At 48.1% G+C, this 17,465-nt stretch overlaps 1 protein-coding gene across 1 annotated transcript in view; it reads left to right on the top strand.

The window, feature by feature from the left end:
- Positions 1-51: 51 nt before the first annotated feature.
- Positions 52-17,465, top strand: part of GDI2 (GDP dissociation inhibitor 2) — a 31,339-nt gene continuing 13,925 nt past the window's right edge. Inside the window, exons 1-6 of the mRNA XM_055147043.1 lie at positions 52-209; positions 9,131-9,238; positions 11,192-11,291; positions 13,461-13,595; positions 16,164-16,362; positions 16,792-16,923. Coding sequence (XP_055003018.1) covers positions 165-209; positions 9,131-9,238; positions 11,192-11,291; positions 13,461-13,595; positions 16,164-16,362; positions 16,792-16,923 — 719 coding nt within the window. The 5' untranslated portion in view covers positions 52-164. The remainder of the gene's footprint in view (positions 210-9,130; positions 9,239-11,191; positions 11,292-13,460; positions 13,596-16,163; positions 16,363-16,791; positions 16,924-17,465) is intronic.

The following is a 17,465-nucleotide window of genomic DNA, read 5'->3' on the forward strand; positions in this document are numbered from 1 at the left end:
CGTGAGCGACGGGCGCACGGGCGCCTGGGGAGAGCCCGCCCCCCGCGGAGGCCGCTCGCCGCCCCGCCCGCTCCCCTGCCCGGCTGAGGTGGCGCCGGCGTCCGCGTCCCGCTCCGTCCCGGCCCCCAGCCCGCACCTCCGCCGCCGCCCGCGCGCCGCCCGCCATGAACGAGGAGTACGACGTGATCGTGCTGGGCACCGGCCTGACGGTGAGGCGGGCGGGGGGCGCGGGGCGGGGGCGGGGGGCGCGCGGGCGGGGGCGTCGAGCCGCTCGGGGCCGCCCGTTTCCTCTCAAGCCCGCGGCGGCCGGGCGGGGCAGTGGGCAGCGTCGGGCCCTCCGCCCCGTGTTCGGGCCGCGCCCGGCCGCCCCATTGTCCGCCCGTCGCCGCCTGGAGGGCTGAGCCGGGAGCCCGCGCGCGAGTGGCCGCCGGCGCCGCCTGAGGGAGCCGGGAGCGCGAGGCCGGTGCCGCGCGGCCCTGCGCGACGCTTCTGAGAGACGGACCCGCCGTGCAGTCGCCACAGGAGCCCCGCGAGCAGAGCCGGTTCCGCCCTCTGGAGTCTCCCTCGCGCCTGAGGAAATCCTGACTCGGCGTTATTTCGGCCCGATAACGCGAGCCCGAGCGGCTCTCAGAGCCCTGAGTCACCCCGGGCGCGGCGGGGCGACTCCAGATTTGTGGCCGCCAGAGCCGGGTGCTCGGGCGCTGAGGGCAGGCCCGGGGGCTCGCGCCGCTGGACGCTGGGGAGGGGGCCGCGCCTCAGGGCCGACCCCGGGTGCAGGGGGAGGAGGGAAAGCCCGAGCGGCCGGGTTGGCCCCGGGCGGTGCCTCAGGGCCGATGTGTCAGGCCCCTCCTTCGACAACCTTTGATTGGTTTGACTTTGAGTCACCTGGGGTTGCTCAGGGCTCACTCCAGCCGCAGTGCTCATGGAGCACTCCCGGGGAGCCACGTGGGCGCCAGGGAGCAAACCTGCTCGTCTCGGAGGAAGAAGGCAGCAGCCTTCCTGGCCCGTCTTCTGGTTTCCCCCTTTCTCGAGGAAGAAGTTGAGAGTAGCTCGAGTGCGTGCGTGTGGAAGGCGCAGGTCTGCGGTGCGGGGACTCGGGACCCGGAAAGGGAGATCACGCAGCTCTGTTCACTTCCAGGGCGTGGGTTGGCGTCCTCGGGGCGGGGAGTCGCGGGGCTCGTGCACGCAGGGGAAGGGTCTGCCCGCCAGGGCGGGTGGGTTCGCGGTGTGCGGGAGGCGGCTGGCCACCCCCGTCCCTGCTCGGGGCTCCCTTCCTCCTGGCGCTCCCTCTGGGTTACCTTGGGGTGCTGGGGGTCGGGCCCCTTTGCCCTGGGAGCCGCCCCCGACCGCCCTGCTCCCGGGGGTCCAGGCCAGGCCGGCTGCCGCCAGGCGAGACTGTCCATCGGCCCGTGTGTGCGGGTCTTGGAGCCACGCCTGGCGCCTCTCGGGGTTACCCCTGGCCGTGCCCTCAGAAGCCCCTCCTAGCGGTGCAGGGCTTGGGGGGAGCATCCTATGCGGAGCCAGGGTCAAAGGCAGGTCAGCCGCATGCAGGGCAGGCACTGGCGCTGGTATAAACAACCCGGTTAAGATAATGCACTTGATTTAAATTTTCATTTTGATGAAAATGAAGTGGTTGATGTTTACTTAATCATCAAGCTTATTTTCGCTCGGTAATTCTATAGGTAAACTTTGGTCACTACCAGCCGTTCCTCCATTGTTTTGAGATTTTTCTCTTTGAAAATTAGAGCCATTATTGGTAGTAGTTGTGACAGGGTTGATAAGGATAAATCTTAAAAATGTTTGTTTTGGGCTCTGTCTGGCTAAGTGTTGTGGTGGAGTGACCCCAGGAGGTGCTTGGGGACCCTGTAGCTCCAGGGATCAGCCTGGGGCTCCTGCATGCACTCCAGCTCTTTGAACTATCTCCCCAGCCCCTTGTACTCTGGATTTTAGTGACCTAAGGGCTTAAATGAAGAGAATATTAAAGTTAAAATTCCCCATTTTAATTATTTGATTTTTGTCTTTTTTGGCCACACCTGGTGGTGTTCAGGGTTACCCCTGGCTCTGAACTCAGGAATCACTCCTGGAGGGGCTTGGGGTACCATATGGGATGCTGGGTATTAAACTCTGGTTGGCCTCGTGCAAGGCAGACTTCCTACTATTGCTCCAGCCCCTGGATTTAAGTTTTTGGTTTTTCTTTTTTTTTCTTTTTTTTTTTTTTTTTGATTTTTGGGTCACACCCGGCGATGCACAGGGGTCACTCCTGGCTCTGCACTCAGGAATCACCCCTTTCGGTGCTCAGGGGACCATATGGGATGCTGGGAATTGAACCCAACTTGGCCGCGTGCAAGGCAAACGCCCTACCCGCTGTGCTATTGCTCCAGCCCCTGGATTTAAGTTTTTGTTCTTAGAGTGAGCTTACCATTTAGGCTTCTTATTTAACTTATAAAGTTAAAACCCTAAAAATAGGTCGGAGAGATAGCTCATTGTATAGAGAGGATGCTATGGAGGAAACTTTGGTTGGAGCAATCTCTGACCCAGATGTGGCCCCCCAAGCCGCACAGACACCAGCACCCCCCTCCCCCCCAAAAAAAATTCCCAGCAGTCAGTCATGACATGGTGCTTTTCACTGGTGGCCACTTGCTGCCGTTTTCATGCACAGGACCTTTCCTCTGGGACCAGTCGCATAATTCTGGTCAGCTGTGCTGCTTCAGGCCAGTATGCTGGGGGCCGCCCCATCTATCTCCAAGATGGCCAGGGGTCTAGTCAGTGGCAGGGATCAAATCACTGCTAAGTACCCTCACTAGAGAAGGCATAAAATGACAGTGGAATGTTCCATAGAAACATACTTCCAAAGGATTAGGGCTGTGTTAAAGAACATTTCCCCTCCCTTCCGTGATGATCAGGGGTTGCACATGCTTGTACACATTAAAGTACCATAACTCTTAGATAAAAGCCTTTTCAAATGATGGTGTAACTTCAACCAACCAAGGAGCAACAGATTTCCTTCATGAGGGCTAATGACAGTGGTATGTTGGGTTTTTTTTTTTGCTTTTTTGGGTCACACCACCCAAAAACTCCGAGGTTATTCCTGGCTCTGCACTCAGGAATTACTCCTGGCGGTGCTTGGGGGACCATATGGGATGCTGGGAATCAAACCCTGGTCGGCCACGTGCAAGGCCCTATCCGCTGTGCTATCGCTCCAGCCCCCTATGGTATGTTGTAATGAAATGAAGGCGTGGCCTGGGTGCCTTGTATGCAGGAGGCCAGTGCTTCATGATCCTCCAGGCACTGTAGGGAGTGGCCCCAAATGCCGCTGGAAAGACCACATAAAAGTTAGCATTGTAACCTAACACACTTCCTTGGAGCTTGGACCTCCTTTCTCAGTTGCCTGTTAAGCATTATGAGTTCTTTAGTCTCCCACTCACTCTGGATTGGTAACTTTCACTTTGATTTCAGTATGTGTCCGCAGTCTGTGACCAATTAACCTGCTCTTCCAAATGACCTTTGGATTGACTGTAGACTCCTGAATGTTCTTGGAAGTAATACATAAGATAAGGGTAACTAGTTCCGTGGCTGTTTTGGTGGGTGGTGGTAGCTTCTGTTGTAGATAATAATTCTAAGGACATGTTTGTAAATATGTCCTTACTTATGGGGCTGGAGCGATAGTACAGCGGGTGGGACGTTTGCCTTGCCTGGGTTCAATTCTCAGCAACCTATATGGTCCCCTGAGCATCACCAGGAGTAATTTCTGAGTGTAAAGCCAGGAGTAACCCCTGTGTATCGCCGGGTGTGACCCAAAAAAAGCACTGAAGCACTGTAGTCCTGTTGCTCACCGATTTGCTCGAGCGGGCACCAGTAACGTCTCCATTGTGAGACTTGTTGCTGTTTTTGGCATATTGAATATGCCACAGGAAGCTTGACAGGCTCTGCTGTGCGGGCAGAATACTCTCAGTAGCTTGCTGGGCTCTTTGAGAGGGAGGGAGGAATTGAACTCTGGTCAGCCAAGAAAACCGCTTAGGGGTATCTGATTATTCAGTGTGATACACTTTTTAAAAGTTTATATTGTAGGTATACTACTTTTAATCCTTTATTTTATTTTACTTTATTTTATTTTATTTTATCTTTTTTGCTTTTTGGGTCACACCCAGTGCTGTGATGAGTTTATTCCTGGCAGTGCATAGGGGACCATATGGGTGCTGGGGATCAAACACAGGTTGGCTGTGTGCAAGGCAACCAATTTTAAGAAGAGATACGTATTTTTTTATACCTGATTTAAAAATCTTGATCTATACATTGTCCTTTAGCTGTGCTGCTTGAAAAGTGCGGATCCTTGCCACTGCCTGCAGTGCTGTTGACCAGGCATTCCTGTGCACTGCTACAGTAGACCTTACAGGCAATCTCCATGGTTTTAGGGTAGTGGGTGGGCATTGTTGGGGGCCAACAGTGCTGTATCTAATGGTTCAAAGGAGGCCGTATGGTGCGATGGATCAGACTTGAGGAGCCCTGCATGCCAGGTATGTGCTCCAGCCTTTTGAGCCTTCTTCCTGGTTGGTTTTAAATCAGCCTTCAGCAGTACAGCCTGATAGGTGCAAGTACAGTCATATATATGTTACTATACAGGGAAGATATTTGGGTTGAGAAACCACTAGGTAAATGTTTTGGCTCTTGAACAGTGAGTTGCCTCAGTTTCTCTTTCACAGTAAAGAATCAAACTGGAGTAGTTATTTAGCTGCCTGCCTGTGATTATTGTGATCTGTTATAAGTAATGACCATTTAGATGCAAGCATTTTTTGGGGGGGCCACACCTTGCGGTGCTCAGGGCTGACACCTGACTCTGGTCAGGGATTACTCCTGACAGGGTTTGGGATTCTGTATGGTGTGCTGGAGGTCGAGCCCAGGGCAGCCACGTGTAAGACAAGCACCCTACCCGCTGTGCTATTGCTTTGGCTCCTGTGCAAACATTTTTGAGCATTCACAGGTCCCCAGATAACCAAATGTGAACATTTTATTTCAGACAGTGGAGAATTCCTATACGGAGATTCAGCTCAAACTGCTCTCTGGGCTCTGTTTGGTCTGGATCTGTCTGGGAGCTATCACAGTTAGTTGCTTTTTGGTGATTCCACTGGTAGTGTCATATGTAGGTTGCTGAGTAGACACGATCAGTTTGCCTGATGGGATCTTTCCCCCTCTTTTCACATGTACATAGCTACACAGAAGAGAGCTTTGTGTCAGCGAAACTTTATTCTTTTTTTTTTTTTTAATTTTTATTTTATCACCATGTGGAGAGTTACAAAGTTCTCAGGTTTATGTCTCAGTTATACAATAATCAAACACCATCCCTTCACCAGTGCCCATATTCCACCACCAAAATCCCCAGTATACCCCCCGCCCCCTACCCCCAACTGTATAACTGATGAATTTCACTTCATTTTCTCTTTACCTTGATTACATTCCATATTTCAACACAAAACTCACTATTGTTGGAGTTTCCCCCCAAGAAAGACAGCCCTACTAAGGAAGCATTTGATAATTAGTTTTCCATTAAAAGATTGTATGTTTTCAGTTTTTAGAAAAGGTCGCACAGGCTGCCGCGCGGTTCAGACTTGTCCCAGTCCCGCATCCCGGAGCCGTGTTAGTTGCTGCTCAGTGTCGCCAGGGCTCCATTTGGAGAAGGTGTGGTGGCTGCACCTCCTCCGTCTGGATCCCCGGTGTTGCTGGCCCGGTTTCAGGACCGGAGCATTCTCCTGCTGCGTTGCTCGCCAGAACGCCTGGCTTCTTCTCGAAACTTTATTCTTTTGGGAAGGTTTGGGGGACACATGGTGCCGCAGATATGATTGGAGTTGATGGCACCTAAGGCCAGGCCGTAAGCCCTGTGCTGTTTCTCTGGGCCTGCACCTGCACACTGAGCGGCTTTCCCTAGTGACCTGCAGGTGTTGAGCAGCATGAAGTGCCAGTAGGGGACGGCACTACCATAAAGAACTTGGATTCTGAAGGTGTTTGGTGAGCATGCATGTGCTGACAGGGAAAACTCATCTTTTCAGAATAGCCCAAAGGCTGGATTTTCTGAGGTCCTTTGAAGCCTCTGGCAGTAAGATTATGATCATACACCAAACATAGCTGGATCTTGTAAGACATAATGTTGACCAGAGTATATGCTGTACAATTCATTGGTTCAACTTGTATCTGACTGAGCCCCTTTGCTCTGAGAAGTCCTGGGGGTAGCTGGGTTAGGGATTATTCTAACTGAAATTCTGGTTTTGGATTTTGTTGCTGGGGGATTCTGTGCTCGGTGTTGCTCCCAGTGGTGCTCATGGGACTATGTGCTGGTGGTCAGACCCAAGCCTCCTGTAAGCAAAGCAATCCCTCAGCTCAGAGCTATCTCCTTTTTCTAGTTTTCCTGTTCTCTTCGGGTTCAGCAATACTCCTGGGTCATTTGGAGAATACTGGATTCCTAAGTAGTACAAATCTTGTGATTTTTTTTTTTTCTTTTTGGGTCACACCCGGTGATGCACAGGGGTTAACTCCTGGCTTTGCATTAGGGAATTACTCCTGGCAGTGCTCAGGGGACCATATGAGATGCTACGGGATGCTGGGAATCGAACCCCGATCGGCTGCGTGCAAGGCCCTACCCACTGTGCTATTGCTCCAGCCCCTCTTTTGAATTCTTCACATCTTACATCATACAGTGAGTTTTCTCAAAAACACAGATTTAGCCAGTTAGTACACTTGGCTTATACATGGCCAGCTTGAACACAACCAGGAGTAAGCCCTGAGCTCTGCTGGGTATGGCCCCTAAAACTAAAACAAAACTCCTATTTGTTAATATTGCTGATGTTTAAAAATGCCTTTTGAGTATTGAATTTTTGATGTATCCCTGAAGTTGATGTAAGTTTCCCAGATTTCCAGGGTTTATTTTTTTTTTTTGACACTTCTCTTTGGCAGGAAATACTGTGTTATAAACCTTAATGTTTATCTTTATGAAACATGTCTACCAAATGTCTGAGTAATGAATTTGTATGATGATCCATGAAAAAAGTAGTAGCTATTTTAGCTTATGAATCATTCTCATAGAAGGTTTTCTGGAGCCAGAATTGCCTAACTTGTATTTCCTCTTTTGCCACACAGATTTTTTTTTCCCTGGGGGAGGGCATACTCAACCATGCCAAAGGATTACTTTCAGTGTGGTGCTTAGTGATTGTTCCCAGCAGTCCTTGGGGTACTGTGATACAGTGCTAGGAATTGAACCCAGGGCCTTAAAGGAAATATTCTACCTCTGATCTATGTCCTAGACCTGCCACACAGAATATTGAGTAGATGGTTATTACAGGTGCACACTTCACAGAGGTAGCTTTTAGTGTTTCATTGAAGGCATTCTGTTGGGGTGATGCTCAGGGTTACTCCTGTGTCTGCACTCGGGAATCATTCTAGATGGTGCTTGAGGGACTATGTAGGGTTCTGGGGATCAAACCCTGGTTGGCCACCTATAAGTTAAATGCCCTGCCTATTGTGCTATCCCTGGGCAGGGCGTTTAACTTATAGGTGTTGTTTAACTTATAGGTATAGATGATGATGGCCCCCATCATCAAGGGCATTCTTTTTTTTTTTTTTTTTTTTTTGGCTTTTTGGGTCATACCCGGTGATGCTCAGGGATTACTCCTGGCTCTGCACTCAGGAACCACTCCTGGCGGTGCTCAGGGGACCATATGGGATGCTGGGAATGGAACCCTGGTTGGCCACATGCAAGGCAAACGCCCTACCCGCTGTGCTATCGCTCCAGCCCCCATCAGGGGCATTTTTATTTATATATTTATTTATTTATTTTGCTTTTTGGGTCACACCTGGCGATATACAGGGGTTATTCCTGGCTCTGCACTCAGGAATTACTCCTGGCGGTGCTCAGGGGACCATATGGGATGCTGGGAATTGAACCCGGGTCGGCCGCATGCAAGGCGACCCTACCCGCTGTGCTATTGCTCCAGCCCCAATCAAGGGCATTTTTAATTCATAAGTGAAACTGGCTTTTTCTTGAGTGTGTGTGGTACAATACGAAACTCTGAGTGTTTGGTGGTGAAGATATAGTGACTAGTGTAGTTTATCCACCTTTGATCTCGAACCAGTAGCGCAACAAATGTCAGTATAGGAGAAGTAAATCATGTTTGTATTATGCCAAAAAATAGCTTTTGTTTTGGGTCATAGCTGGCAGAGTTGGGGTTCTGGGAATTGAACCTGGGAGTCCAGTATACAAAGTGTGCTGCAGCCTTTCAAGCCATCTCATCTCCCTGGCTCATGAAAACAGTTCGGTTTGGGACTTAGAACCTTGGTTGCTTGAGGGCTATGTCCTTAAAGTACATCCTAGATTGCACATATGTATGTTAATTACAGAAGGATGTTTAATGATAAGCTGTTATAATGTGAGGGGAAATCTCCCAGACAGTAGTTGGACAGCCAGGCCTGTGATTGAATGAGAGGGCCTGAGGGTGCCTGCTGCTTTGGCCAGGCGGTGCTTGAGGGGCTCCAGAGCCAGCTGGCCGTGCTTGGGAGACCTTCGCCCTGAATTCCGTGTTCCACCTCTTTCTCTCTTTCTCTCTCCCTCCCTCCCCCTTCCTCCTCTGACCTTCCTCTCTTCAGCTTTCTCCCCTCCTCTCCCTCTCTCCTTTCCCTCTCCTCCCACTCCTTCCTCTCCTCTAACCCCTCTCCTCTTTCTCTCCCCCTCTCTCTTCCCCCTCTCTTCCTCTCTCCTTCTCCCCTCCCTGTCTTTCCCTCTCTCTTCCTTCCCCCTCCCTATCTCCCTATAACCCTATCTCTCTTGCTCTTGTTCTCTCGCTCTCGCTCTCACTCTCTCTCACTCTCTTGTGTTCCTGGGCATGAAACTCAGTGTCAATAACCTGCTGAACCACTCTGCAGATAGATCCCTGCCCCATTTTCTGATATTTTCGTTGGTAGTGTTTGGGCCACATGGACTGACTATACTTGAGGGTCACTCCTGGTGTCTTGGTTGTTTTTGGGGGGGCCATGATGTACTTGGCCTTAAAGTGGGGCTTCCTCCATGCAAAGCAGGTGGCGTGGCACTTTGAGCTGATCTCCAGGCCCCACCTTCCTGCTTCTGAAGTGGTTTATGCTTCTCTCATAGGAATGTATCCTGTCAGGTATAATGTCAGTGAATGGAAAGAAAGTTCTTCACATGGACAGAAACCCATATTACGGAGGAGAAAGTGCTTCGATAACACCACTGGAAGATGTAAGTATTCAGACAGATTGCCCTGCCTTTCATACTTGAGTATTTTTCTTGTGAGTACTGTCATATTTGCTCTTTATTGAATTACTTTTTTAGCAAAGCAAGATGTTGGAGTTTTTCTTTTTCGTTGGTTTTGGTTTCTGGACCACACCCAGTGGTGCTCAGGTCTTAGTTCTGCCTGGCTCCGAGCTCAGTTCAGTGATCACTCTTGTTGGTGCTCAGGGGACCTGATGGGATGCTGGAGGTTCAGACTTGGGTTTGCAAGCGCCCTACGTGTAAGCGCCCTACTCTCTCTCCCAGCCCCAAGCAGGATAATTTTTATTGAAGGAAACTTAGAAAGATGCAGAGAAAGATGGGAGCAAAGTTAGGAGAGAACACACAATTAAAAGTGCCAACAGAGTAGGCAAAGAGACTGAGACAGCAAGATACATATTCAGGAGAACATGGGCTTGCGGGGCAAGCCTGCTTGCTTTTTAATTTGTTCTGTTTTGTCTTTGGGGTGCACCCCGCAATGCTTAGTGGTTACTCCTGGCTGATTCAGGAATCACTCCTGGTGGTGTTTGAGGGACCATATGGGATGCCGGGGATCCGGCCTCAAACTCAGGTCAGCTGTTTGCAAAGGCAAGCCAAGTACCTTACCTGCTGTACTATCTCTCCGTGCGAAGCCTGATCATTGTAAATTTTATTAAATTTACTGGGCTGGAATGATAGCACAGCGGGTAGGGTGTTTTCCTTGCACGTGGCCGCCCTGGGTTTGATTCTTTCATTCCTCTCGGAGAGCCCGGCAAGCTACTGAGAGTATCCTCCCTGCAAGGCAGAACCTGGCAAGCTACACGTGGCGTGTTCAATATGCCAAAAACAGTAACAAGTCTCACAATGGAGACGTTACTGGTGCCCGCTCGAGCAAATGGATGAACAGCGGGACAGTGCATTAAATTTATTGATAGCATTATTGTTTTCAGGAGTTCCTAGTTGGACATTCGTGGAAATTTAAGTGTTTGTTGCCCTCTGGAGCCATTATCTGCATTAATGAACTAGAAAGGTGCATGGAGAAGAGCATTTTATCTGGAGCAATTTGTTTCTGGGGTAGTTACCTGCACTAATGGACTAGGGAGGTGTATGGACAAGAGCACTTTTGAAGTGCTGATGTACCCAGCCACACCCCAGTCATAGTGCCAGTTTGAGCAACTTGGGGGGCAGAATCACACCTGATGATGCTTAGGGGCTACTCCTACTCCGAGATCTGTTCAGAGGTCATAGGTAGTGATCAGGGGATAGTATGTGGTGCTGGCAGTAAAACTGGTATGGCCACATGTAAGGCAAGCATCTTACCAGCTGTACTCTCTCTAGACCCATGTAAAGCTTTTTTTATTTGTTTTGGAGAGGAGTTTAAGTGATTTCTACAAACAATAAGAAATGTATCTGTAGGTATAAACGAGTGTGTCATTGATAAATTGTTCTGCTTTTTTTTTTTCTGGTAGTGAAAATTCGTGCTTGTGTAACTTTTAGCCTGTATTTTTTTTTTTTAGAAATTTATTTATTTATTTATTTATTTATTTGCTTTTTGGGTCACACCCAGCGATGCACAGGGGTTACTCCTGGTTCTACACTCAGGAATTACTCCTGGCGGTGCTCAGGGGACCATATGGGATGCTGGGATTCGAACCCGGGTCGGCCACGTGCAAGGCAAGCGCCCTACCCTCTGTCCTATCGCTCCAGCCCCCAGAAATATATTTAACTTACATATGGAATTTTGTTAGCTTTTTTACCAGATTGAAAAGTAAATGCTATCTCATAGTGTCTTTTTAGTCTATCAAAACCACGTAAGTATTGGGGGCCAGGACTGTGGCTCAGTAGTGGAGTGCCTGCTGTATAGAAAGGGTCTGACTTCAGTCTCTGGCACTAAGGAAAATTGCGTAACATAAATTCTTATCAGTATTTTTTTCTTTGCTTTAGTTATATAAAAGATACAAACTACCGGGAACACCTTCACCCTCAATGGGGAGAGGAAGAGATTGGAATGTCGACTTAATCCCCAAGTTCCTTATGGCAAATGGTAAGGAAAGCTTGCTGAAGTCTAGGGCAGCCAGTGTTGAAACTGACTCATGAGAGTTTTAGTCTAGACATTTGAAAGTTGACTTTGAATGTCAGTTTTGTGAGTAATAATGGTCTATTGGCAGCGTTTGAGTCAGTAAAAGAGGGAGGGAGAAAGGGATGATTTATTAATAATTGGTTTTGGAGAAACAAAATTATAATCTGTCCACAGTATGCATCATAATTGTCAACATTCGGGGCTGGAACGATAATACAATGGGTAGGATGTTTGCCTTGCATGCACCTGACCCAGGTTCAATCCTCGGCATCTCATATGGTCCTCTGAGCGCCGCCAGGTGCAATTCCTGGGTGCAGAGCCAGTAGTAAGCCCTGAGCATCACCAGGTGTGACCCAAAAAGCAAAACAAATAAAAAGGTTGACATTTGTGACAGTCTTAGATCATTGGAGGAATTAATCTCATGGAACCTGACTGCATAAATCCTTCTATTTCTTGTTTTCAAAGGAAGAATTTGTTTTCTTTTGTTTTGGGGCCATACATTTCTATGCTCAGGGCTTAGTCCTGGCTTACTGCTGGTCTGCATGCAGGGATCTCTTCCTGGAGGTGCTTGGGAGGAACATTTAGGGGTGCTGGGGATCAAACCTGGTTGACCGTGTGCAAGGCAAGCACCCCTACTATCACTAAGGTCCAGGAGGGAAATTATTTTATAGAGGCGACCCCTAGAGGTGTTGAGGGGCATCAGGCTAGCCCCTGTGGTGCATATGCAGTGCTGGGACTGAACTCGGAGCCTTGCACATGTGGGGAAAAAAGGTCTCGACTATTCTGTGAGTTTGTCCTTTCGAATGAGTTTTAAAGAGCCCGGAAGGCTGAAGCACCTACCTCCTACTCAGAAGCCCAAGTTTGGACCCCAGTCCTGCCTGGTTCCCCAAACACTGCCGAGTGTGCCCCTAGTGGCCTCTGGCATTGCTGGACTTGAGCAGAGCCACATTGCTAGGGTTGGACATTTAGCCTCTTGGCCTGCACAGTTGGGCTGGCCTCTGGGCTCACAGGGTACTGCCTGGGAGGTGCTCCCCCCAAAATAGAGCTTCATAGGATTACTTGGTTTCTCAGAAAAGTTTTTCTGGTCTTCCTCATTTTTCAACTCTCCCTTTGCTGGTTATTGTGGTTTTATTTTTGTTTTTGTGCCATGCCCTTGGGGGCTCAGGGTATCCTCTCAGCTCTGTTCTCAGGTCTGTTCCTGGTGCCGGGGATCAGTGTTCAGTGTACCCAGCTCTTGCGCTGTCATCCTGGGCCCATTAGAGTTTTAAATTGCCTGGCTTTTTCTTTTCCTGGAATTAATTTTCATTTTAGTAAAAGTGGGTTGTCTTGGAGAATCCTCGGGCTGGGTGTAGCTTAGTGGTGTCTTGTGTCCTTCACAGAAGTGAAGCCCTGCATTTCATCCCTGGCACCACAGAGAGAGAAGAAACCACAAAGCCCCAAGTCCTTAGGAAATTTTGTCTGTGAATCCCCTTTATAAAAACAGGGCTGAAGGTTAACTCGGGCAGAGTGTGTGCTTTGCATGTGGGAAGCGAGCCAGGAGTAGCCCCTGAGCAATAGCTGGTGTTGCCCAAACATTCCCACCCAGCCCCCCCAAATTTTAAATATGCTAAGTGGATGCTATTCATTTTCTCCCTACTGGCCGATGGCTGGAGAGCTGATACACATGTTAAGACACATGCTGCTGGCTCTGGTTTGATCCCCAGCACCACGTGGTTCCCCAGGCATCATGGGGTATAGCTCTGGAGGCCCCCAAATACCACTGGGGTGGCATGGGTTATCTCTGGCACTGCAGGGCCTGGCAAAACACTCCTCAGGTTCCTGAACAGAATTTCCAGCCAGGATGGCTCTTGGTTAAGAATTGCCCCCTAGGCCCCTTGAACACTGGTTGGGACCTCCCACCCCCCCAATAGGACAACTCCAAATTGTAACTGGGGGAGAAGTTGAGAGGGCTGGAGCTGCATGCTCTGCTCCCTGGCATTGCATGGGTCCCTCCCTGCCACTCTCTCCCAGAGGCTTTGTTGGAGTTAATGGACAACGGTAAGAAAAAATTGTAAGCCTGTGAGTAAATGCATTTTCATGTTTGCTAATTTTTGAAGTAGATTTACATTTTTGTGTGAATTCTCTAATTGACAGGTCAGCTGGTTAAGATGCTGCTTTATACAGAGGTCACTCGCTATCTGGATTTCAAAGTGATTGAGGGAAGCTTCGTCTACAAGGGAGGGAAAATCTACAAAGTTCCTTCTACTGAAGCAGAAGCCCTGGCCTCTAGTAAGTCATTTTATTTTCTCAGACTAGGAAGATTTGGAAATAGATCTTCCTCTATCTCTTTTCTCGTCATCTGGCATCTGTTGAGTGACTTAGGTGCTATGAGAATGGATCGAGAACAGAAGAGTAAGGAACCTAAACCCTTTGAAGCATAGTTTATTTTTATTATTATTTTTGTTTTGGGACCACACCTGGCAATGCTCAAGGAATATTTCAGGCTCTGTCTCAGGAATTTTCCTGGCGGTACTTGGGGGACCATATGGGATGCTGGGGATAGAACCCAGGTCGGCTGTGTGCAAGGCAAATACAATTCCCACTGTGCTATCTCTCTGGCTCTTGGAAACAGAGTTAAATGACCTGCCTGCTCTGTGTGATGCAGTGTTTCGGTGGTGAATGTGGACTTCTACAATACTCTTTGCAAAATAGTCACTCAAAAGGGCTGTTATTTTTTGAGATTTCCTGTGTTCTTGGTCCTGAGCTAGGCACTAGAATTTTCTAATTTGATGTTTAAGTTATCTTTAATGAGGTGGGGTTCCCATTTTTATAGATCGGAACTGGGGCTTGAAGTGACTTAGATAATAGTTGTAGGATTAGAATTGTAACACTGATTTCCAGTGGTGCTATGCTGGCCCCTTGAGGCCAGACATCTCCGTTTGTGGGCCTTTGATGGCAGTCCCAATTCCCTACTGACACCCACTGCTGCCTGGGCTGGGGGGGTTGCTGGGGGTCGTTCACTCTGGGTTGCGGTGCTGGCACACTTGTACTTGCCGGCTCACACAGAGCTGCAGTGTCACCCAGTTGAGGGGTGCCCGAGAGTGCAGGTATGGCTGTGCTGGGGAACACAAGTGGCATTGCCTCTGAGTGGGGATATTGTTGGCTGTTGCTTCTGAAAAATTCAGTTAGAGATGTTATCTGATTCTTCGACTCTGACTTTTGAGAATGAGCAATGCCTAAAAAAAAGCTTTTTTTGGGGGGTGGGTGGTCACACCCGACGATGCTCAGGGGTTACTCCTGAATCTGCACTCAGGAATTACTCCTGGTGGTGCTCGGAGGACCATATGGGATGCTGGGAATCAATCCAGGTTGGCTGCTTGCAAGACAAACGCCCTACCCCCTGTGCTATCACTCCAGCCTCCCCCAAAAAAGCATTTCTTGTCTGGGCCCTGGACAGTGGTAGTGATGGAGCCTGCTAGTTGATGCGTCTGTTACAACAGCAGTAGGGTGGAGCAAGCGGGGCCCGATACTGTCCTGGTCAGGCTCAGTAGAAGAGCAGAAATGGAAGATCAGAGAGAAGTTGTGATTGAGTTTCATTGATTTCCTTCAAACAGAATAGATAAGTTTATTGCAAAGGTTTGCCTGACTTGCCAGGAAATGCAGGCTATTGGAACAATAAATTTCTGGTTATGTGAGTAAAAAATTTAAGATAACTTGAAAATAAACTGTTGGTAGTAACTTTAATTTTTGTGGTTTTCTTTCTTGTTTTGAGGCCACACCTGGCAGTGCTCAGAGCTAACTCCTAGTGGGGCTTGGGAAACACATGAGGTATCAGGGATCCAATTCCATTGCAGGACAAACACTGTCCACTGGGGAGCTCCAGCCCCAGTAGCTTCATGTTAATTGTGAATTTTTGTTTCTGGGGCACAACTTTATTCCTGGCTTTCTGCTCAGGGATCTTTTTTTTTTTTTTTTTTTTGGTTTTTGGGTCACACCTGGCGATGCACAGGGGTTACTCCTGGCTCTGCACTCAGGAATTACTCCTGGTGGTGCTCAGGGGACCATATGGGATGCTGGGATTTGAACCCGGGTCGGCCGCGTGCAAGGCAAACGCCCTACCCGCTGTGCTATCACTCCAGCCCCCTCTGCTCAGGGATCTTGATATGGTTCAAGGGATCATGTGATGCCCAGGATCAAACCTGGGTCAGCTGCATGCCAGGCAAGTACCCTCCCACAGTAGGTCTGGTTCCTCCAGGGTCTGACTCCTGAGTGACAAGCATTGCATGTTTGTTTCTTTATGCTGAGCTCAGTCCTACCTGTCAACTTGAGTCTGAGAAGTGGCCGTTTCCTCCGAACTTCCTCCCTTTCCTCTGAATGATGCCTTCTGCCCACACACTATGAATAAAAAGATTAGATGTAGTCAGCTGTCATTAGTAGCTTTATGATCATTTACAGTTTTCTGTTTCGTTGGTTTTAACTATAGTTATGGGGGAAGTAACATCAAAAATATCAAAAGAAAGTTGCAAATGAAATTTTGGGGGTTTCTCTTTAAGGCTATGCAACCATTAAAACTTCTGTTATTTTCCCTCAGCATCCCAGTGTGGGGCTGGATCGATAGCACAGTGGGTAGGGTTTGCCTTGCATTGCAGCCGACCCGAGTTCGATTCCTCTGCCCCGCACGGCAGAGCCTTGCAAACTACCCGTGGTATATTTGACATGCCCAAAACAGAAGTCTCACAGTGGAGACGTTATTGGTGCCCGCTTGAGCAAATCTATGAACAAAGGGATGACAGTGATAGTGATACAGTGATCCTAGTGTGAATTCGGTTTTTTTTTTTTTTAAACTTTTTTGTCTAGGCTTAATGGGGCTATTTGAAAAACGTCGATTCAGAAAATTCCTAGTGTATGTTGCCAATTTTGATGAGAAAGATCCTCGGACCTTTGAGGGTATTGATCCTGTGAAGACGACGATGCGGGATGTGTACAAGAAGTTTGACTTGGGCCAAGACGTCATAGATTTTACTGGCCATGCCCTAGCACTTTATCGAACCGATGAGTAAGTGTTTTGGTTTTTATTTTTTTTTTTTTTTTTTGTTTTTTTTCTTTTATTTTGCCTTTTTGGGTCACACCTGGCGATGCACAGGGGTTACTCCTGGCTCTGCACTCAGGAATCACCCCTGGCGGTGCTCAAGGGACCATATGGGATGCTGGGAATCGAACTCGGGTCGGCCGCGTGCAAGGCAAACGCCCTACTCACTGTGCTATCACTCCAGCCCCGTGTTTTGGTTTTTAGATTTATCTTTTCCTTGGCAAACTTACTGAGTTTCCTTATATGTATGAAATAAAGAGGCTCTAATTATAACTTTGTATTAGGCCTTTTTTATGTGAGAAGTGACGTTACTGAATTAATACAACTTCAGAAGATTCTAAATTGAACACGAGAATGAAATCTAAAGCCTTTTTCTAATATCCATTTCCTTTTCAGCTATTTAGATCAGCCATGTTGTGAAACCATTAATCGGATTAAACTTTACAGTGAGTCCTTGGCAAGGTATGGCAAAAGCCCATATCTTTATCCACTCTATGGCCTTGGAGAACTGCCACAAGGATTTGCCAGGTGAGAAACCGTGTTTAATGGATGTGCTAAATTTAAACCCTGTGGACCCTGTTCTCTTCCGTGGAAGTAAATGAGATACAGTTGTGAATAAATGCCTGTCAGAAATTTGCCTTTTTTAAAAGTTTGAGTAAATTTATGGTTAATGTAACCACAAGCTATGTTAAATAATTTGTGTTTGATGACTATAGATCTGGATAGCCAGAACTCCAGTCAGGATACAAAACCTTTCTCTTCATCCAGAAAGTCTCCTGTCACCTCATGTAATCACTTAATAGCTACTACATTTGTGATTTCTGTCACTGTAGATGATTTCGCCTGTTTTTGAAATTCATATAAAGGAACTAATATAAGACATTCGTTTGTCTTAGGCTTATAAAAGACTATGAACATAGGTTTGGGGCCAATATCCAGGAGTTGAATTGCTGAGTGGCAAGATAATCAACTATGTAAGAAATTGTTTCCAGAGTAGTTGTACCTTTTTTTATGAAAACTCAGCAGTATATTCAGACATTTAATTGTTCTCCATTCTTTTTAATATTTAT

Source organism: Sorex araneus, chromosome 9 (genome assembly GCF_027595985.1).
Source record: "Sorex araneus isolate mSorAra2 chromosome 9, mSorAra2.pri, whole genome shotgun sequence".
NCBI classification, from domain to species: Eukaryota; Metazoa; Chordata; class Mammalia; order Eulipotyphla; family Soricidae; genus Sorex; species Sorex araneus.